General features: G+C 38.2%; 2 protein-coding genes across 5 annotated transcripts in view; one reads left to right on the top strand and one right to left on the bottom strand.

Moving 5' to 3' along the window:
- Ubr3 (Ubr3 ubiquitin ligase) overlaps nt 1-23,323 on the top strand; it is a 45,635-nt gene that overhangs the window by 20,085 nt on the left and 2,227 nt on the right. The window contains exons 9-24 of the mRNA XM_085194280.1: nt 12,905-13,086; nt 13,504-13,628; nt 13,751-13,893; nt 14,355-14,518; nt 14,811-14,932; nt 15,237-15,436; nt 15,602-15,788; nt 16,295-16,401; nt 16,902-16,976; nt 17,548-17,689; nt 18,057-18,178; nt 18,451-18,595; nt 19,032-20,078; nt 20,437-20,730; nt 21,056-21,294; nt 22,469-23,203. Coding sequence (XP_085050406.1) covers nt 12,905-13,086; nt 13,504-13,628; nt 13,751-13,893; nt 14,355-14,518; nt 14,811-14,932; nt 15,237-15,436; nt 15,602-15,788; nt 16,295-16,401; nt 16,902-16,976; nt 17,548-17,689; nt 18,057-18,178; nt 18,451-18,595; nt 19,032-20,078; nt 20,437-20,730; nt 21,056-21,294; nt 22,469-23,200 — 4,026 coding nt within the window. The 3' untranslated portion in view covers nt 23,201-23,203. The remainder of the gene's footprint in view (nt 1-12,904; nt 13,087-13,503; nt 13,629-13,750; nt 13,894-14,354; nt 14,519-14,810; nt 14,933-15,236; nt 15,437-15,601; nt 15,789-16,294; nt 16,402-16,901; nt 16,977-17,547; nt 17,690-18,056; nt 18,179-18,450; nt 18,596-19,031; nt 20,079-20,436; nt 20,731-21,055; nt 21,295-22,468; nt 23,204-23,323) is intronic.
- On the bottom strand, nt 275-11,431 carry LOC146533722 (uncharacterized). 4 transcript variants are annotated; one of them, XM_085194282.1, is made up of 10 exons: nt 10,852-11,431; nt 4,534-4,675; nt 3,492-3,629; nt 2,848-3,065; nt 2,522-2,614; nt 1,710-1,837; nt 1,208-1,447; nt 1,003-1,134; nt 742-911; nt 275-525 (listed from the first exon to the last, which is right to left on the bottom strand). In XM_085194282.1, exons 1-10 carry the CDS (start codon nt 11,407-11,409, stop codon nt 344-346), a joined length of 2,001 nt encoding a protein of 666 aa, XP_085050408.1. In that variant the 5' UTR covers nt 11,410-11,431; the 3' UTR covers nt 275-343. The 4 variants fall into 4 exon arrangements, with proteins under 4 accessions (XP_085050408.1, XP_085050407.1, XP_085050410.1 ...); XM_085194281.1 differs by lacking the exon at nt 1,710-1,837 and adding an exon at nt 1,954-2,081 and having other exon boundaries at nt 10,852-11,430; XM_085194284.1 differs by lacking the exon at nt 10,852-11,431 and adding an exon at nt 5,343-5,889.

The following is a 23,323-nucleotide window of genomic DNA, read 5'->3' as shown; positions in this document are numbered from 1 at the left end:
TTGCAAATCTCAGCACCGCGCTTTGCTACGTAACCAGAACGAGAAAATGTTAAATATTTCACTTACTCAAGTCAGTCACACACTTGTGCCGTTGCGGCATAACTGGCTTCAAATTAAATTAAGCGAATTTTAAAGACAATTATTGGTTTTATATTTGTATGAATTAGTACAAAATTGTAAATGCGTTATAATTTTATATAAATATGTAAGTTAAAAACCAAATAATGATTATAGAGTTAATATGTAGCGTCAAAAATATTAAATAAAACACAAATTCCTTAAATAAATTTATTTATAAGTCAAATTGAACTACATAATGAGTATATAGAAATAATGTTACGAACTAGAAAGTGTTAGGGGCTAGCACTATGTTCTCCTTCTCGCCGTCCTCTATCACGTAATTAGGTGGTAGTTCGGCTTTCACGTGACGTGAAAAGTCGTACGTGAAGAGCTTCGTGGCGAGGAACCCGCCGGAACCACGCACGCCTCGATGGATTATACCCGCGCCGCTTAGTAGGGCCGCTCCTAGAAAATTTATGTTTTATTTTAATATTTTCTGTCTGTGGTTCTTAGCCAGGACTTTGGAGGTATTTGTTACATTGAGTTTTGGGGTCACTTAAATGAAAATTATATGTATTAACCTATTAGCTTATCTAGAGTAAAAGATTATCGGTGTGCCAAAATATTATTCAAGTCTTCCGGTGTACTGAGAAAATATCTAAAGAAATAAAAACTACAAACCTTTCATGGGCTCTAGAGGTTGTATGTCGATAAAAGGCACAGTGCTCTGCGCCGCGTCAGTCTCAAAATCGCTGTGCGTGAACTCCAAGTACTGGTCATGCTTGGAGTCTACCGGCAGAGGCGTCTTACTACGTGTTGGCAGATCCGGCTTGTAAAATTGTAGACGTGACCTGAAATACAAAAATATATATCAATACCTATTTAAAAATAATATCGATACAAAAAAATATGGATAAGAATGCTTAGAACAGAATAGCTTACCTTGGCGTTTCAGCTGCCTCGGTATTATCATTACTGATCCATTGACTCCTGTCAGGGGCCAGACGTCCGGTCGTGTAGTTGAAGGGCGTCGATCGTATCTCGAAATGTAAATGGGCACCGATCATGCGGAATCTGTTGCGAAACATGGTATAATAATAAATCTATATTAATCGTTTTGTGGCGAAACACAATAACTTTTACTTACCTAACTCCCGTCAAAATATGTCCCGACGGTGAATCCAGTTCGTCCAAATCGACTGCTCTGTTTTCATAAGTCAAAGTGTGGTAATCATCTCCGCTTCTAACTCCAGGGTCTGCTATATCGAATTTCTGCACTGGCACCCAACTACCCGGAGTTATATATCCTCTCTCTCCCAAAAATCCCTCGCTTATCTGAAGGTGGAAGACCCTCCCATGTTTGACGAGGCGCAATCCTGTCACTACCCTTAAATTATTAAATTAATTTGTGAAATATTGTTATATGAATAAAAGCTAGCTTGTATCTTTAAATGGACACGCGCACACCCATGCTTTTAGCACAATAAGCTAATAGTTCCCGTTTAAGTTGAAGAAATAATTATGCTTAAAAATAGAGCCCAAATTATAAAATGTGAAATATCCCTAAAGTTAGTACTAGCTACGACATGAAAGGATTATGTGAGATTATAAGTGACGTGATCCCAAGTCAGATGTGCCAGACTACTGACTTGTTCTTCTCTATATCGGCCAACGCCTCACGCAAGCTGAAGGTGCGTTCGGAGGAGTCGAGATCATCCTCACAAAGACAAAAACAGTATGAGCAATGAAGTAGGTTCCATTTCCACCAGGAGTCCACCTTTAGACGAAAAATTATATAATTATTAATTAAATACATGTTTTTTTTGTGATTGATGAACATTTTTCCTAACAATTCCTAAGTGTGCGGGTGTCCTAGATTATTAGGCAACTAACTTGTTGTTCTTCACATCTGAAGTCGTCTCCCACAAGCTAAAGTAGCGATGTGACTTGGGGCCCGCCTCGTCGCACAGGCACATACAGTACGAGCAGTGCCAGAAAAGCCAACGCCACCAAGAATCAACCTGAACAAAGCTTCTTCATCATATATAGGTTACGTTGAATTTAATGATCTGGCCTGACCTGGTCTAGTGATCAGACTGTTCGAAGTAATGAAGAGGCATTACTTCGAAAAGTCGCTAGTTCCATTCTTACTTACAATTTATTTGTGTAAATATTTATAGATATTGTATCTATCAATTGTCCTTAAAATATTTCTGGTGGGATAATATTTCTGATCCTTAAAATATTTCTGATCGGATAATCAATCTTCTGAAGTTATCAATTTACTTTAAAATATGCTTATATATGAAGTTATGGTTTGATATGTTAGTTTTGGTTGCATTTTTTATGACTGCAGGTCAGTCCGGAAGACTGACACCTATTGTATTAACACTTTTAATGCTATAGGATCTTCCTATGTTTTTATTGGTGTCCCTAAATATGAATATGATAATTGTTTCACCTTGGTGGTCCCCATTGTGCATGTCCCTGGTCGGCCCATTGTTCTTCCGTTCTCATACTCTATCCACTCGTATCGACGAGGACTGTTCCTGCCCTGCAAAGTATAGTATTTAGTTTTTATTAAATAATTTTAATACTGATCCGTTATTTATAATTGTTATCTTATATCATTTATTAATAATAAATTATGTCATTCGTTTAAAGGATTCCTTTTGTTAGTATTTATATGAGATATTCTATTATTCAAGTTATCTTGTAATATAATAGCCAAACCCAAATACATCCCAAAACAATTAATAAAAAAAATTCAATTCAAATAATACTAACCGACTGACAAATCCACATATCGGAGTCAATATAACTGCAGTCTATAATTCGTCCCTTGCATTTAGACTGCTTGGCACAAAATTGTTCTTTAAAACAACCATGATTCTCAGTGACCGTGTAGTAGGCGCAGTTCTCTCTGCACGTTTGGTCAGGATTCATATCCACTTCGTTTTCTATATAGCCTTGTAGCAATCGTGTTACTTCTTCATATGTCTCTCCTGTAAGCAATTTCAAGAATGTAATAATATCTTTGATTTTCACGTTTACTATACATTGAATGATCCCTAATAAATGTTAGGTTCCCAAAAATGAAATATAAAAGATATACGCGATTAAGCCAGTCAAATATTTTTTTATTAAAATTTTTAATAATCTTATTAGTATTATTAATTCTTATGTGTGATTTATTATTTGATTACCTATAGTTAATAATATTGGTACTTATGTTTAGATAATTACCTCGTGATTGGGTTATCAGTATTAAGCTATAATTATAATAGCCATAATTTGCAATGTGAATTTAATTAAAATCAAATCAATTATTTACAATATATAGTGTACTTTCTCTCAGTGAATATGCTTTAACGGAGTGTCTGAACACTAGTTCCTCTATTTACATTGCTAGATGTGAGCATATAATATACCTTGTTTATGCTGAGGCGGGTCGCACCGGTATAAACCTCTATTGGCCATAGCCAAAGCGGATCGGGCAGCGGCCGCCGTTCTGGTCGTCCTTTCTCCATACCTTCGGCGCGTCAAACTTGCTTCTTGAGTGTAATTTCCTGAAATGTGTGTAATTTTCTAAATAATTGTACATATTTTATTTATATTTCGCTATATATTTGTAAATATTCCACTAATATATAGTAAACATATAAAATCTCTAGTAACTATTATATCAGGTTAGACGCATGTATGTACGTAATTGCGGTTTCATGAACAAATATTATTAAGGAAACCTGTAAATATATTTAGTAATGGCGATCCAATAGGCCTTGGTTGGCCTAGGTTTGTATGGGCATTGGTTTAAATTAATTATTGATTTAAATTCGCCGATGCTGCTATTTTACGTTTTCAAATATATTTTCGTTATTGGATTTTAAAGCAAACTTATGGAATTTTTTTTCTTATTAAAATGACTATTGTAATTGTATTGTGATTGTTTTCTATAGAACAATATCACAATAATAGCAGCCTTGTATAATTGCTGCTGCATGAAACTTTTCAAATGCTACCATTAAAGCTATAATCGCTTAGAATAAATTATGACTTTGATTCTTTGGATTTGGATCTTAATCAATAGTATTTTTTTTTTATAAAATATACAATCGGCATCTATTTATACTTGAAGGCTGTGCATAACACACATACTTGGCTTTCCAGTGAAACAGCTGCGGAAATTACATGATATTTATAATTGCGTAATTCCTTCGTTATTATTTTAAACGGAGTAAAGATATAAGTAAAACTAATTTGAGATCAGTCTTGGTGCAGGGGCTCAAGTGTGTTAGTGTAAACGCGACTGGTTGTGGGTTCGATCCCCCAGTCGAGCAAATAAAATAATAATTTAAATTAATATTTTCATTTCTTCGCTCTGGTGTCGAGGCAAGGCCAGGCATTGAGTTCTACCAGTCAACACGAATGTCTAGAAAGTTCTGCGGAAAATGGGGAAGAGAGTGTCTTAACCTTTGCCGTAAATCCTGAGCAGCATCCACGAGAACTGCGTCATGGCGTACCCCTTGATCTCCGTCAGGGAGATGGTGTTGTACATGTCATAGATCAACTGATGCGGCGACAGCTGAAGATCACATAGATCTGAATTTTCCTCCTGAAATTAATATTTAAACTGTAATCTATCATGCATACATATTACCTACATATATTTTAGTTTATCATTTGCTCTTGTTATTTTTCAACGTATAATAAAAAGTACTGAGAACTCCTCGACTCAGCATTATATTTATAAGGCTTCGTAATATGTAAAGAATCTGCCCCAACGTGCACTAGAATTGCTCATATACATACATATATGGGCACACGCCTCATTCACTGCTTTATATAGATATATACGTGATCGTGAAGCTTTGTTTATATTTGCATATCACTGTTTAAACTCAGCCCGATATTTTGAGATCGACGTGACACTTTGCTGATTCCAAGTTATGTACATGTGTCTATACTCGTGTTATTATAATAAAAAAATATGTTTATCACCATTCGGATAACGGCACTAAAACGGAATTATTACCAAACGGAAGTAGAACATTAGGTCACTAAAAGTCTTAAAAGACAAATTTTCATTCGAATACCCTTTTTGCTTACAATTATGAATTACTCTTGCACAATATAACGTGAACAACATAAACATTGGGTCACTGACATTCGTCCAAATAGGGTCGCTCGGGTCCGTACGACGTACCGCCGGTCTATGCGTTGCTTTCTTATATCCTTTCAGAATAATAAAAGGGGAATGAGCTCAAAATATTTTGTAATACCTGCAAGACACCACGGAACATGTCGCCCAATTCTAACATATCGGTGATTTTTTTCGTGGCTATTACAACGGGTGACTTTTCATCCATCATTTGCTGGGCAAGGTCCAGCCATTCACGCACAGGTGCGGGCACGACGCCGGGCTGGGCTTGGCGCCTCACGAATGTAATGAAATTCTTGTAGTAGCCCTCGATGACCCGCAACTTCTCCGTCGCCTTTGCCCAAAGCCAGGTCTCGAACGGTACTCGCGGTGGAGGCGGCACCGCTTGTATTTGCTCATCGAAATCCACAAAGGCCTTTGTTAGCTCGACATCTCCTCCAAGGCCTTCCAGGCTCCAAGCGGGATTCGTCACGTTCAACCATAATTGTTTTTCCAACGCGTAAAACTTATTGCGTAAATTGTCAACCGCTGTAGGGTCGCTGTCTCTGGCGCAGGCGACCGCCAGCAGCGCAAAAAGCGCCGCGTACTTCATGTTGTATGTATCATAAAAGAGAAACGATTCTCGTCGCGGCCCGAGGCGCACTGACTGACGAGCGGAGGGGACCGGTCCGCCGGCAGCCCCACTAGTGATGACTAACCTATCGATATATATTACGAATGTCTTTGTACACCGTACTTTGATCCACCAATGAGACCTGTTCACCTTGGTTTATTAGGCGACTTTCACTTTATATTATCGCCGTAGCAAATGTAATTTACGCGTAACGATTATTTCATTAAATTTATTGTTTTCATTATGTATTTTTATTAGAAACCTTTTAGGTTTGAAATAAATTGATCAATGAAATATATCGATATCGACAGTGTCGACCGTTTCGGGTGAACATCACCACCGACCCGCACGTTAATATTGTTAACTAAGCGTAATTTCTTTTTGTCACCACTATAAGCCTTACTACTCGGGGATAAGGGTGTTTGTACGTCAAAACGGATTCTCGGAACAATTTGGATATTATTATTTGCCCGCTCATATGTCAGCTGACACCGTCACCTACCGAGTAATACAGCTTTAGTATTTTTATATTGAATGTAAAGGGTGATTAAATAATGCACTCGAGATAACGCGGCTATCCAGGTTCGTATTGCGTTTTATACTAATTGTTCTAGGTATATGCAATCTTCCATATCCTTTTTTATTCTTTGTTAGATTGCCCATGCATAGCTATGGAAGTAAGTGAACTTACAATCAATATATGGGCAGCAAGGGCAGATTATCTGCCATATTATGCAAATATATGTATAAAAGACATTGGAATTGTACAAAGTTAGACTTTACAAACTTTACGTAAAAGGAAACAAACATATTTTTGTAGGTAGATATATTTAATAAGATGAAAGTTCTTGCATAACGCGATATAAAGCGGACGCACAGGGATTAAAAGTGGATTTTTCTCGTATAAATTAGATAACGTTTTATCAATGAAATGTTATATCCTGCAACAGCCTGTATAAAGATATTAAAAGTGTAATTTAACTAATTAAGCCAATATACTCAGTTATTATTACAGTATACATAGCAGATGCTGACGCTGCCATAATGTCGATTTTTAAATATTCTTATATATTTTACATTATGTTGATTTCGTAAGATTACTTCAGTAAATTATAATCTTTAAATATTTGTCAATCAATTATGCTTAAAGATATCGACTGGCATAGTCGTGGCGCAAGTGTGCAAGTCTGCATACGCAACGGGTTTGATGCCCACTCGAGGAAATTAAATATTTTGTATTTTCATTTCCTTAGGAAACGCGCGGCTTTGAGTTTCGCCACTTTCCCTCTGCATTGCCTCCTATGTTTGGGATAGAGCGTGAAGCTAAAAAAATAATAAAAATATTAAGTTCAACAATACAAACAGTATAATATAGTTATAATTATTTCCAATCAAAGCACTGGAAAATAATTTCTTTAAAGAAATATAATGTTAACACAATGTATATTGTATTATTTAAAAATAAACAAATATACAATAAAAACACAACGTGTACATACGTATGTACGATAAATGTAATAAAAGCTTTATCCGTTTTATTTCATTAATGGATGGAAGATTGTGCTACGATTCTTGACCTACGATCTCTGTGATAACGCACTGTCTGTTAACAAACTTGGCCTAGATGTATGCGAGGCACTCTATTAAATGATATCCTACTAGCGAATCGTATGTAGGTACCGACTTGCAATTTAAATTGAAAATTTCATTACATTTAAATTGCCCGGGATTGTAAATAAATTATTGTATTTTTTTAACTTTTGAAACTTGAATGAAACAACTGAAATAATATTGCCGAATAAATTTTAGCTCGAATCAAGTAACAAAAACTTTTTCTTTGCAAAATGTGTAACAGCACTTTTTTTAAAATGTTTATATCAATCTTCACGCTGCATTCCACAAATAGCAATAGTAATCTTGAGACATTCCGTTCCCAATAAGAAGAATTATGTGTTTTTTTTAAATATTTTCTTTCTTTCTAAAATTTAAAGTCTATAGCCCGTTGCAATGTCGCCGATATTCGTGCGGAGATACTCCCCTTTGGTTACAAACTCCTACCATATTAAGACGTTGCGTGTAAATGTGCCATATTTTATTTGAATCTTTATCGCGTGCAGTATATCGTTTTATTTGCTTATACACTACGCCTAAGGTCTTTATTTACAAGGTATTAATTCAATTTAAGGTATAGAACAAAGCTAACTTTTTCGAATTAAATGAATAAATGTACACATAACTGAAACTAGTTAATTCTCATATATTATTTATTAATTGTAATAATAGTATTAATATAATAGTATTAAAGTATCAATGACAATTTTAACCTTGTTCTATTCACTATCTCTCTCTGTTATAATATTTACGCACCCGTTAAATACTTATCTTCTTCCTGGCATTAATCCGTCCGTTAAATACTTATCATTTGTAATAATTGTATCCTTACCAATATGTATCTCACTTTGCTTGTCTCTTTAATTGATATCCAATAGTATTTAGTATGAGCTAAAATCTTGAACATCAGAGAACAAAATAAAGCTGTTTTCTTATACTGTTTAGTTTATAAATTATTCATATATATTTTTTAAATATGCCTTCTGAGCCCCAATCGGTATTTATATGTAAAAAAATTGTTTCCCATGTTTCAAGGCATAGCTTCGTCTTAAGATATAATAATTTATAATTGAGCGCAACTTAATAAGGGTGAATAATATCAATTTAAACAAATTAAGCGCTTATATAAATAAATGTAGTCGGTTATCTATAAGTACTGCAAAGACAAGCACTGTTACTTCCATTATCACTTCCACTTCCACTTGTAATAATGATAAAAATACTTGTTGGACTTGACTACACAACCCTATGTATGAAATTAAATATATTGTCCTTGTTTCATTTCAAAGAATAATTCAGTCACAATAAGATATCACAATGGCACTTAAGACACTAGAACAGAAAAAAACAGGCAGATAAAACCTAACGCCAAGGGAGCGGGGAAGGTAAAACTCCATTCCTCTCTCTCTCTCTCTCTCTAATTGTCGATACATTACGTTTTGAGTGGCGGAGCTTAACGCCGAGCTTAGGCTACCAGAGCAGGGAATGAAAATTAAAGAATCGCTCTATCATAATCGCTGCGCCATCACGGATACAACTATTTAAATGTTCTATACAATTTTATCTAATGTACATACATAAATATTTTTAGTGTATTGGCACAAAAAACATATTATATTTATCTATCTCTAACGGAAGTATATAAATTTGAAACAAGAAAACCTTAACATATTATAAAGTATCATAATATATATAGCGAATCGTTATCATTGAACAAAGTTGTTTGACCTGTCAACTGAGCGCTGAACGCTAATAGCCTTGCTTGTTGATATTCTCTCACGCTGTACGACAATAAGCAATAAGAGAAATGATGTTAGTGCCTACTTTATACATATATCAGCTTCACGCTGTATCCCGCGCACAGCGGGATAGGCTCTGCCTCCTAGTGTTAATGATCCTATCCTATTCTGTGCGTCTGATCTTAGTGTTAAGACACTACGTTCACCATTTTATAAATAGTGTTTAATGTTCTTGTATTTTAGTTATTCTTCACTGTATAGGATATTTATTTTTATTTAGAATTTCCATTCCGTCCTACAAAACCTCAATGTGGTAGGTATATTAAACAATGAAAATATTCCCATGTCAACGTCAAAAGTTATTTTGTTCTCTTTTTTCCTTTAAATTCAGCATCTGCGCACATTCATTGATATTCTAAAAGCCTATTTAAACAATGGATTCTTCTAAATATAAAGCATAAATAAAAAAATGCGAACATATGGCTACGTTGTTTTAAATTGCTAGACAATGAAAAAACTTAGCAATCCAAGTCAAATGTTTAAGAAAAGATAAATGATAAATAAATGATAGCTGTGGATTCATTTCCCATTCGAGGTAATGCTTGTATATATTTTTTTTAATTTCCCTTGCCTGTTTAAACAAAATGCGGCATTAAGGTCTCCCAATTGTAAAATAGAGAAATGAGATATATCACTAGGCTCACATTATGCGGGAGACGCAAAAACATATGAAAGCATTGTTTTAATAAGGAAGTGTACAATTTACAAGACAATTTTTCATCCTAAAAGCGAACCGGAGACTCGCGTGTCGTTAACTCTATGAGTCATTATAACCGTATCTCATTCGACGCCTTGTGTGAGATATTAGCATATTATTATTCATGAATATTGTTCATTTAGTTTCTTACGGGTTATTTTATATTGGCTATTCTTTTTTCTCTCTCTCTCTCTCTCTCTCTCTTTTTCATTAAACGTCGCTTAAATAGCTCTTTATGTGGTTAACTTCGAAGTGAATCTTGTATTTAATGTTTAGTTAGCAAATATAATTATGTAGGTGGCGTGTTTATTTTATATTATATACCCGTTACTTCGTGACGCATTGTTACGTATTTATAGGTTTGTAATAAATAATGGTGTATTTAAATGCCAATTTATAATCAAATTCTTCATTGTAAACAAAATATGTTGGCCTAAATTGGAGATATAATTGGGCGGAAGTGTATAATATAGAAAGATAAAAATACATACTTTTACGGCCGACAATCACAAATTCAATGTACGTAAATCGTACAACGAAGTGCACGAGAGCACGCAGACGGACCCTTGTATATGATAAAGGATCGATATTGTCTAGTCGAGGGCGAGACTCCATGCACCGGCACGTCTATCTACAGTTAACTCATTGTTTACTTGCTGTTATTGATACCGTACTCGGCAAAACGAACTATTGTTGTCTTCTTTGTTGCATGTAACTGAATGTAAACTTAGATGTTGCAGAATGCAGAAAGAATTGTCTGTGTTTGTAACAACATAGTAATTATTTTTATTTCTTCTTAGCTATGAGTTTTTTTAAATATGCTCAACTGGCACGTCTAAAAGCCATAAAATAAGAAACGATAACATAATATAACACATTAACTTATAAATATTCATGGTGCTCAACCAACCTGCAAGTCCTCTAAAAGCAGCTGCAAAATATTAGTTCCCAAGATATTCTTATGTGGTGGCACTATCAATGAGTGCACCCGCTCTAGTAGGCTGGGCAACGCTCCCGCGTCGTGTGACACACACCATTCTGCAAAGTCTTCGAGTGTCCTTCTCTCCAGGTCTTGCTGTATCCTCATATATTCGCGCATCTGCCTGTCAGCTGATGCCACTCGGTTCAATAGGTCGGCCATTTCATGTAATTTTAATTCCATTCTGGCGCTATGACCACTGCGCTTGGCTAGAAGCATTGCGATTGCACCATTTCTTTCTATGCCCAACTCAAGTCTGGTTATGCTACGCGAAATCTGGGCCAATTTCGCCAAAATCTGCCTTTCTCTTCGCCTAATGAAAGGCAGCTCCACTCCACCGGAGACATTGAAAGGTTTGCTGATAACATCCCAGGAATTGAGCACTTCCTCACCAATATCAATCCCTAGTTTGATAACGTCGACAGCCTCGTCAACCAACGCGTGCGTGGTCGCGAACGCAACTAACACTAGAAAGGCACGCACCGACATGACGGCGGACCGACTCCCACTGAGCCGCCTCGCGTGAGGTCACAGGGTGGTCAGCTACAATTTTTTATTTACCAGACTATTATAAATACAAAATTGTCTTTTATTTTAAAAAGTCAAGGCTTAAAGTTATGTTGGCTGAGTTTTACAATAAAAACGTACAATCAATAGTAATATATGAGTCATGGAACAAGTTAAACTGGTTAGACACCCACGTTTACTTGTACTTAATTACAGATTCTATCGATGTAACAAAAAATTGTCGTATAATGTTATTTAAAAAGTTAAAAATCTTTTGCTACTTTTCGTGTGCTAACCGTATATTATTTAAAATTTATACAATTTAAATACATTTTTAATTCCCACAAAATTGGAGCTTTCGCTATTTTAAAACTGGCAACATTAAACCTCGGCGAACCCTCTTCATTTCCCGATGTGTCAACAAAAGCTTTTTGTCAAACTTGGAGACTATTTAACACACACCCATATTTCATGGTGTTATCTTTTTATGGCTGTAATAAAGGAGTAGTAGATGGACATTCTTTCTAAAATTAGATACGCCTGCATCTTCTTGTTTTCTAAAATATTTGGTTTATAGTAAATATTCCGTCGATGCATTTTTTTTTGTATAAAGGGGATATTATACAAAAATGTATTATGTATCATTGTAAAAATTATACTTTGGCCTTAAGTTTATGTGAACCTTAAGTTGCGCGATATGCAAAATGGAATTCAATTATTTCTTTTAAATTACTAAAAAATATTATTAATTTTAAAGATATGAAATATTTCGGGTAATATCCGAATATACTTTTATTAGTCGAGCATAGATAAGCAGTGTTGCTAGGTATATTTATTCGGCTTAAACCCTTCTAAAGTAGTCACAAATAATAAATAAATATTATTACTACTAGACCATTTGATGTATTTTTTTATTCTCTTAGTATAATAGTAAGAACACTAACTACTTTATCAAAAATAAAAAAATATATATATAATAATAATAATAATAATAATATAATACTTTATTGCACAAATAAGAAGAAAAAAAAAAAATACAAATCATTAGAAACACGATTAACAAGTGTGCAATGGCGGCCTTATCACTAAAAGCGATTTCTTACAGGCAACCAAAGAAAAACGGAAGGATTAAATTTAGAAAAGAAGGCAGAAAGGTGCAAAAAGTACATAAAATATATAAAAACCAATATTCAGAGAACACAAAATAGTTTAATACATACATTTATACATACATATCTACATATATACATACATATCTACACAAATGCCTACATACATACATATATACATACATACAACAATTAAAGATAAATACATATATAATTATAATATTGTCGTTTTATGAATTGAGTTGGAGATAGTAAAGTTTAAGACGTCGTTTAAAAATCCCAATTGACTGGGACCGTCTTACTTCCAGCGGCAACTTATTCCATAGCTTTACTGTTTTAACCGTAAAAGATTTTCTGATTTTTCACAGAGCTTATTCTACGAAATACTGGCAGGCGTGTGGGTCCGTAACGGCCTACAAATCAAAGGTCAAGCGATGACGTACATCCAGGCCAACTTCTGTAACTCCATGGTGGATATGGATATCTACTGGTTGCAGATATGCGCTGCCCATCTGCCTGCTGATCAGTTTTTGGATATGTGTATAGATGTGTAAGTTGTTGTTTATTTTCTCTTTTTTTAGGTCGTCGTGGCACAAGTATGAGTGAAACGTGACAGCGGTACAGTGTATGTAAACACGACAGTTTTAGGTTCGATTTCTACCCAGAGGAATGATTTTATTTTTTCGTGGCGAACATAATCTTAACACTTACCTTTGCCAAACCATTATATAAGTTGGATACAACGTGAAGCTATTTTTTCTTTTTTTTTTTTGTAAATTATTGATCACTATGCTTTCATGTTGTTAAAAATTCGAATTTCGTTGAAATTTTAATTTTATTTTTGGTTAAGATAAACCATAAATTAACAAATAAATCTTTTATTTGCTGAAATAGGTAAATTTTGTACATACATACGAGTATATTATAAACAGGTAAGGGTTATATTATAAAATAAACAAATAAACAGGTTCGGCGTACGAGAGTGGCTGAGCTTGACACCGATGTCGCCCGCACAGGCTGCTGAACAGGACGCCATGGTTGAGGGACTTCTGACGTTCCTGGCTATTTTGGTCTCCTCCAGGACTAACCTAGGTATGGATTTAAGACTGATTTTTTAGGATTAATGTATTTTACCAAACAAAATCTTCAGCTTTACAATGTTAGTATAAATGTAAATATATACATATTTGCAATTACATATTTATTATTTATAGGTAATGACGAATTAACGCAGTCTCGACTTGAGGTGGCGACGTTGCTCGCTGCCGGTGATAAGACACACTCTCAGCTATTGGAACTAATGCCGGAGCGTTCTGGAAACGCACACACGAGGAATTTTGAAACTGTTCTCAAAGAGGTAAAATTATCATTTTCTACGGTAGTTATATTGTATGTAAAAGCTAGTCTTGGCTCAGGGGCCCAAAGTGTGACTTTACAGTCACTCACTGGTTAGGGGTTCGATCCTCACTCGAGGCAATGAAATATTTATTTAAAATGTATATTTCCATTTCTGCGCTCTGGCATCGAGGCAAAAGGCGGCGTTGAGCTCCGCCACTTAACACGCAATGCCTCCAGAGTTCAGTGGAAAGTGGGGAACGGAGTGTCTTAACACTAGATTCCCTCTATCTTCCCTGCTGTGTGCAGGGTACACTGTGAAGCTGATTTAATATTTTTTTAAATATATGTATACAATATATACGAGTATTGCATACTGTGTCATATATATTATTGATAATGTTAGTTTTACTTTTATAATTGTATCATATTTGAGGAATAGTAAAGCAACTCATGCTAATCTTTCTCTCTCTCTCCCCTCAGCTATCAGTATACCGAGCCCCACCAAAAGGCTCAGAAAGCCTAGAGCAAGGTCTCTTCGTGCCAAAACCGATTGTATGGGAACGATACTACGACCCCCTACACGTGTTGCGACGAGCCGTGCACAGAAGAGACTTTCACTCTTCCATGGATAGATTTGCTGCTTAGTTAGTATTTACCATTAAAAAAAATTATAAATATTTTACTCTTAAAGTACTGTAATTGTAACATATTTCTTGCATGTTATACAACACATATTTAAAAATTTTAAAGTATTGCAAATCGGATCGGCCTGAAGTTGCACATATTGGATTTTCAAGAGGAGGCTCTTAGAAATCTAATATGTGCAAATTCGGGCCTCATTACATTTAAGTTTTTTTTTTCTCTAAAACATTTGTCTATATTTAGTGTATAATATAATAAGATTTAAAAAATATTTAAAAAAATATCCGTGGTTAGTGTGCGAGAAAAACAAAAAGCAGAAGGCGGTAACAGCAACACGGGCGCGCTGTGGCCGCCGCTGCGCTCAGCGCCTCCCCCACCCCCCGCCGCCGGCGACCCAAGGCAACTGTGCGCTTCTGGTAAGATTATCTTATATATCGGCATAGTATAGCGACAGAGAATCCAATTATAGAGGCAGCAGCTGTGGGCTCAATTCCTACTCGGAGAAATTAGTTATTTTCATTTGTCTAGTAACAAGAAAAAGCGAGTTATACGGAAACAATAAATGTGATGTAATATGGCCCATATACTATACAGCATAAATAGATTGTTTAATTAGAACAAGAAATTAGCGCCTTCATCCAAAAAAACAGCTTCAGCTTTATATTATTAGTTTAGCATCATAAACTTGTATATTTATTATATCCGGTTTGTATCCAACAGGAGTCCTCCACGGCGCTCTCCTAGCGGTGCTGTTCCGCGGCGTTCGTCGCCGGCACGCGGAGACCGCGGGCGCGGCGGGCGCGGGCGCTGGTGGCGTGACGGACGAGGGCGCGGCGCCGCCCGACCACGTGCTCGCGCTTGCCGTCTACCTGCTCGCCGTCGCCGCCGACTTGGCAACCGAGCGCGCCACGCACCACGCCGTGAGTACCTGCGCATGCGTGCGTGTGTATATGGGAAAGGTGTGCGCGAGATAGAGAGATGAATGAGGAAAGGAAAGACATTTCAAACCATTATATTTTTTCAAAATTAAACTATTAATGGAATGGAAATAAAAAAAATAGTTCATCTCCGTTCTCCCTCTACAGCGCGACGTGTGTATAGCGGAGAACCCGCGCATGGGGTGCGGCGCGCGCGTGGCGGGTGTGCCGCTGCTGCGCGCATTCGCGGGCGGCGCCGTGTGCGACAACGCGCGCACGCTGCTGCTGTCCGTGCCGGCCGCCCGCGCCGCCGCCACGCACGACAACGTTGACATGCCGGCGCCGCGCGACGACAGTGAGTGCGCTTTGTATACCGTGCCTTTATGTTTTTCCATTCAGTATTATTGCATCGCTGGCATACACTTACTATGAGTCTTTAGAAATGCGCGTAGCCATCTATTACTATCGATGGAAATGATAAAGAGCCGCACGCGCCATTGGTAATAGTGGTAACATGAGCATGTCCACTCCAAAGAATAATAGAGTGGTGTGTGTATATTTTTTATGCATATTATACCATACCATACTCAATATGTGAATGGATCTTGTATTCTTTTATAGCGAAGCCCACCTACACTCAATATTTCATATTGAAGAACGAGATACCTTATTTAATATCAAGTTTTCTCTACTTAATACTACTATCCTCTATGTACTAAAATAATGTTAATATTTTATTTACTTATTTCAACTATCAAAATCTCATCTAGTCAATATTTATATTGAAGTCAAAATATATCAGCTTTTTCTTTATATATTGAAATGAGCATTTGTCTATCAAATTACTTGTGATCTACACAGGTGATCCAGAATGGGAGGACACAGAAGACAGTACTACCAGAACTACAAGTAAAACAGTTTCATTGACCGCCACTAGCACCGCTCTCGCTGTGCCACAGTCTTTACATGTATGTATATCATATATAAAAGTATAGGAATGGTTTCAAGTTCAATATATTTTTTAATACAATTTATAATTACAGAAAAAAAAAACTATTTTTAAATAGTAAAAATTTACGTTTAAATATTTCAAAAGTAATACAAATTACAACGTTAATTTTTGGGTATTTAAAAAAGGCTAAAAAAAGTTGTTATTCTTTTTTCGTCCAATTTTTGTCTCAACGGTTTGTCTGTTTTGCATGGTTTGTCTTGTTACCAAAGCGAAAGGAAATAGAAACAATTCATTCCCCCGAATGGTGATCACCTACCGAATCTGGGAACCTAGTGTAAAGACACTTTGTTCCCATTAAGATATTTCCCACATTCCGCTGTTTTCCTTAAGGCATGCGTGTAGAGAAACGGAATTCAACGCCAGGCTTTGCCTCATTACTAGAGCGAGGTAATGAAATTATTAAATATTTCATTTATTATATGGAGGGCATAATTAGTTACCTAATTTCGTATATAGATGGTGCGTGGCAGTTCCGTATCGGACGACCAGTCAGACCCCGATCCAGAAACGCCTGAGATGCGAGCGTTAGAGGTATACTAAATATTAAATTATATTTATGTGTGTATTGTGTATATATATATATATATATATATATATTTAATAACAATTAACATTCAATATAAAATGTGTATAGTAACGATAATTAGCTATTTTGGGATTTTTGGGAAATATTGCGATGAAATCATATATGCCTGGGCCCATATATGGATGGATGGATGGATGGATGGATGGATGGATGGATGGATGCATGGATATATTCTTTCTTTTCCAATGAAATCTATGACATGGCTTCAACGATTTTCTTTTAAATGTATAAAAACTAGTATGGCAGAGTCACCACAACCGGCTGTTGTGTGGAAGTGGAAGAACTTAACTCTGCACTTTGTCTTGCGCCACTAAATGGAAATAATTTATTCACTTGGATTTAACCTACAATCATCGTCAACTTTTTACAGTGTTTGCAGTCTGTTTACAGTGAAATACAGGTGTAAAAAATCCTAAAATCCATTCTGCTTCATAGCGGCCACATTTTGTCGACCGAACTGTATGAATTGGTATACCTTAGCCTATTTACTGATATTTGTTTGTTTTTTTGCACCAGGGCGGCAGCACCAGCCAGGCGCTGGCGCTACGCGACGTGGACATGGAGACGGAGGCAGATATGGCTCTGGCGCTGCCCGACCACGTCGCTCGTATTGACGTTGCTGCTGATGTTGATGACGATTCTGATGCATTGCATTACGGTATTTATTTACAATCTATTTTTACTTCCCTCTTCCCTACCATGATCTTATTGTTGGAAAATGGAAATGAATTAGCTTTGTATGAAATACAGGCCGTTATGGCGCAATTGTATAGAGTGAGTGGTTGTTATGGTTGTACTCTGTTTCCCACTCGAGTAAATTATTTAATATGTTCGTTTTCTTAGTTTGGCAATAAGACAAAGCATGAGGTGTGAAGTAACCTAGTGTTAAGACACTACATTCCCCTCAAGATTCAAATTTCATTGTGTTGACTAGCGGAAGTCAACGCTGCATTTCACGATCACAAGGAAATGAAATTAGTTCCTCTGAATGAGATGAAAATTAATATTGGTAATTTATTTTACAGATATAACGGACATGGAGGTGCCGGAGTGGTCGCTGGATGGCGGGCTGTTCTCGGACGCGCCCGCGTTGCCCGCGCCGCCGCCGCGCCCGCACGACGACCACCGATCGTCTACTGATACACAAGTGAGCCACTGATTCACTATTATATAAATATAATAATTATTATATTCTTTTATGGACATAAAAAGAGATGTAATTGCAAAGCGCAAAACCCAACATGCAATGCCAGAATTCCAAAATGGAAACGATACTTATCACTAGGTCTGCCCACCCTGCTATATATGCAAATACAGTATGTATTTGAATGTAGATGTGTTAAATATTCTCTTAACTTTTAAAAAATATAGATTTAGTAATATTTTAATTTTAGATAAAATAATGTTTTTCTTTTACAGGTACAATTACACACTCAATCAGACGAACAGATTATAGTGAATGAATCTATCATTTCACTATTGTTAAAACTTCACTCGCAACTGTCGGGTCGATTAGATTCTTTTTCCTTGGAGGAACCTGCGCCTACGTCACAGGAACCTATTGGTATGTATGCACTATGCATCAGTATATATTTACTATGTATAATAATACATATATGTTTAGGGCAAATTAACTTAGTGAAAAGGTTGATAAAATATAGCGTATTATATTATAATGTAATATGTTACTTATAACACTTCTGCAAAATTACAGAATATAATTATAACGTAAATTCTTAAGTATAAATACAGTTAAATTTTAGTTCTTTAACAATAATATGCAATTTATAAATATGATTTCATATGCATTTGCTAAGTTAATTATCAGTTTGTTTTAATTTATCGATCTGTTTCTAATAAACTTATACATAACATAATGTCATAATTGTTTGTAATAATATGAGAATAGCAGATGTCATTAAAGATTAAAAAAGAAAAGTATTAGAATATGTTCATCAACATGTATTACAACAACACAATCTTAAATTGTTGTGTCGCAGGTGACGGGCCGCATTTCATCGGCGCGCTGCTGCACAAGCTGGCGGCGCTGGACGCGCGCTGCGCCGCCGCCGTGGCGCACGTGCGGCGCTCTCTGTGGCCGCACCAGCGCGAACGCCAGGCCGAGCAGCGTGCCCGGGAGCGCCGCGAGCGCGACGAGCGCGCCCGCCGCGCGCGGGATCGCCAGCAGCAGCTCATGCGCGAGTTCGCGCGCCGCCAGCAACAGTTCCTGGCCGCCATGGCCGGCGCACCGACCGACGACATGCAGCTCGACGCCGAACCGCAGCGCGACTATGCGTGTGTCATCTGCAACACCGCCGCGCCCGCTGATCGCGCCGACCCCATCGGCCTCGTGGTGCTGCTGCAGTCCACCTCCGTTCTCGGCCACCGCCGACGCAGCGGCGCACCCCCGCCGCGCCTGCCCCTCGGCGAGGCAGAGCGCGCGCGCCTCGCCACGCACCACCGTGCCACGGCCGCCGCGCACCACTACCGCCTGCACGACGAGCTGCATCAGCACTTCGACCGCGACTCCTGGGTGCTGTCCGTATCTGTGGGATGGGAGGGCGGCGTGGCGGCGCAGTCTTGCGGACACCACCTGCACCTGCGCTGCCTGCGCGCCTACCTGCACTCGCTGTCCGCGCCGCAGCGCCCACACAACCTGCATGTGGAGCGCGGCGAGTTCTTGTGCCCGCTGTGCCGTCAGCTCGCCAACTCGGTGCTGCCGCTAGCACCGCCGCCAGCGCCTGCACCCGCCACACCCGCGGCGCCCGCCTTCGCCGACCGCGCCGCGCAAGTGCTGGAGCTGCTGCAGCGACGGCACGCGCCGCCGCCGCCCAGCCGTCTGTCGGAGGCCATGGGCAAGGCCATGGAGGACATGACGGCGACGGCGGGCGGGAAGCTGAAGCAGCGCTACGGCTCGTCGCCGGCTGCCATCTTTACGTTCGTGGCGTCATTGGTGCGCACCAACCTCGAGTGCGAGCTAGTGCAGCGCGGCGGCACACTACTCACGCAGCCTGCGCCCCGCTACAAGCCGCGTGACGACTGCATTGGTATGCGCCTTTGAAAACTGCTTAACTGTTGATTTTATCCCTAATGAAACTTATAAGCTTTGAACTCTGCCACACAATATAAAATATTTATAATTCTACACAAAATTATCCTGCTATAAAAGAGTATTTTTATGTTTTTGATAAGACTGATAACGAGACAAAGTGCGACATAGAGTTCCGCTGCTCAGCCCGCAATGCCTCCAGAATTCGGCGGAAAATAAGGAACGGAAGTGTCTTAGTTGTAATGGAGTGGCACACTAGATTCCCAAATTCCCTCTACCTACCACTGTGAAAACTAAACCAAATAAATAATTTGAATATATAAACCCAATATAAATTATTGACTTCTTGTTTACAGTACCACTAATAGCAGTAGCCGGAGCACACGCCATAGCTCTCACACACACAGCAGGCACCCGCCTCGGCGCAGCCAGTACCTGGCGAGCGTTAGTACCCACCAGTGCCTCGACTGCCTCAGACGCGAGTTCTAATGCCTCTGATGACGGTAGTGCCAGTTCCACTGATACCACCAGTCCAGTGTGCTCGCCGGCGCCCCCAGCACGCCTAGTGCCCATGCTGCTGCGTGATCCTGCAGCACTGCTGATGCACTTCTTGCTGCTCGCGCCACAATCGCCGCCCCATATGGATATACGTAAATGTTCTTTTCTTTTAATAAGTTAGTCAAGTTTGACAGCCGTCCTCAAAAACTTTGTTCTTCAAATTTATAATATTAATAGGATAACTAATAAAATGTTCAATATGTTTTTGTGTATAGTACCAATATATGATTAGAATAAAGCTTTTTTTATATTTTTTTAGCCTTTACCGCGTTGAGGCATTTTTGCCTCGTTACCATAGCACGGAAACAAAAATATTAAAGTATTTTAGTCCCCCGATTGGAAATCGAACCGCCGCTTTACACACACTTGTGCTGGCCTCAATCTTTTTACCTATATCTGTTTTATGTTACTCCTCAGAATACTTCACCTGTATAATCCAAGCGCTATACGCACTGACATACTACCAAGTGGTCAACCAGCTATGCGCAAATGGCTCCCTCACCACGGTGTTACACTTGAATCCGCAAGACAACTCGGGCTTGGCTCAAGCTGCAAGATTACTACTGACCGCGTTAGCTGGACACCATTTGTTGCAAGATGATGCTATGGCGATCACTGAGGACAACCTGCCCGACATGTATACTCTTGAAATGGAGGTGGGTTTTGGTTTTTGTATTATTATTTACTAGTAACAACCAAGTAAACAAATTCAGTAGGCCAGTATGACTACTCGGGGCTGGTACAACAGGTTATTATTGGCGTTCACCTAGACACCATCTGTTCTAAAATGCTGCGACGACCAGTGAAAGATCTATGCCGAACATTCATACATAGTGTTGAACTGGAGGTATGTTAGTTTTAACTTCTCGTTTTATCCCAAGTGGGGTAGCCCAACAGAAATGAGCACCTAACGCTACGGTCTCTGCATACCTCTCTCGCCTCGGAGTAAAGTCGATATTCTTAATTTTCCCCTTGTTTCTCTTAGGATGAAAATTATATTCATACTAGGTACTCTTATATATTACTAAGCTAAGTGCGTGCGTAAGACGACTCTGGATTAGTAGGAGTAACTGTTCACTTGTGGATATAATATGTTGAAATATGAGGCTATCTATATAGGTCGATTTAGGATTGTATAGTGCATAGGTCGCCACCAATGAAGAAAAAAATGACGATTTTAGATATTAATTATTTTCTCTAATATGAAGTATGCTCCAAGGGAATTAGTTAGCCACGTCCATGAGTCCACTCTGTTTACAGCTTGTTTGTAAGACAAATAACCAACGAAGGTTTGATGTTGAACTAGGATTGTGTTGAAGAGAAAATATGTAAATAAGTATAAAAATGCATATTCAGTTTTTTTGTAATAATTTCTAAAATAGCAGTATCCGCACAATTATTTATTTGCTAATCTCAATTTAAAAAAGACAAAGACATTAAAAAGTAAAGTTTTAACCAAATTAATAAAATAGTTATTATCTAGCAATATTCTCGTACAAAGTATTTTATATATCTTTAGATATACCACACTAAATGTTAGGTAAAGTCTGCCCACATGTAGTAGTGACTAGTGACTGAATTAAATCAGTTAAGCTATTTCTGAGATTAGTGTGCACGAACGCAAAAATAAGCATACAAAAAAAATGTTTGTAATTTAAATTTTAAAAAAATCATTAATTGGCCTCTATTATTTTAATAAATGGCCCTGAATTCTTTTGAAACAAAACTTTTATCTCAATATCAACAAATTTGTGACCAAAAACACATCTTCATTTGTCTTTGATTTAGTATATTATGTATATTAAATATTTTTTCTTTTTATTATTCCAGGTGCAAGAGCTAGTAGTGCCGTTCCTAAGAATATCGGCCTTACTCCGTAAACATATATATGGCGGCGAATTACCAGTCATCGCTACTGAGCACGAAGAGTTCTCCGTACTACTACACTATCTTGAACTGGTCGACGAGGGAGAAACTGAAGGAGTTGGGATAACGGCAGACAAAGCATTGCCGCCCGGTGCTGCTGCTGCTGCTGTGTCTTGGGCGCGGCAATTATCAACAGCAGCAGCGGGTGCAGCACTTGCAGTACAACGCGTGATACGCACGTTCCATACATCATGGGCTCCACCAACACTTCTCGCTCTCCCACGTGACTACGACCGCCTCTTCACCTACTACCATGAACGAGTCTGCCTCCAGTGTGGTGCTGTGCCCAAAGAAGCCTCTGTCTGCCTACTCTGTGGTACTCTGGTCTGCCTCAAGCAGCCGTGTTGTAGACATCACCAAGTGGCAGAGGCAGTACAACATGCAACCGACTGCGGAGGTGGTACTGGGATCTTCCTAGTAGTGACTTCTACATACATAATAGTCATAAGAGGTCGAAGAGCCTGCTTGTGGGGTTCACTGTATTTAGACGATTATGATGAGGAAGACAGGGATTTGAAGCGAGGAAAGCCGTTGTATCTGAGTCGTGATCGGTTAGAGTTGTTGCAGTCGCAGTGGTTGGCGCATCGCTTCGATCACACTAAAAGGACGTGGGTCTGGCACCGTGATTCACTCTGAGATGTTAGTATATTTCTTATACTTAATTTTGTTTTTATTTTTTTTAACGCACGGCGTTTAATTCTGCCACAATGGCTCGTTTGAACGGATAATGGGCAACGGAACACTGAGTTTCCTTTTGGC

This window comes from Heliconius melpomene, chromosome 12 (genome assembly GCF_056956725.1).
Source record: "Heliconius melpomene rosina isolate 202511_hmr_F chromosome 12, ASM5695672v1, whole genome shotgun sequence".
In the NCBI taxonomy this organism is placed as follows: Eukaryota; Metazoa; Arthropoda; class Insecta; order Lepidoptera; family Nymphalidae; genus Heliconius; species Heliconius melpomene.
The sequence above is the reverse complement of the archived record's forward strand: the minus strand, read 5'-3'. Positions and strand labels throughout refer to the sequence as shown.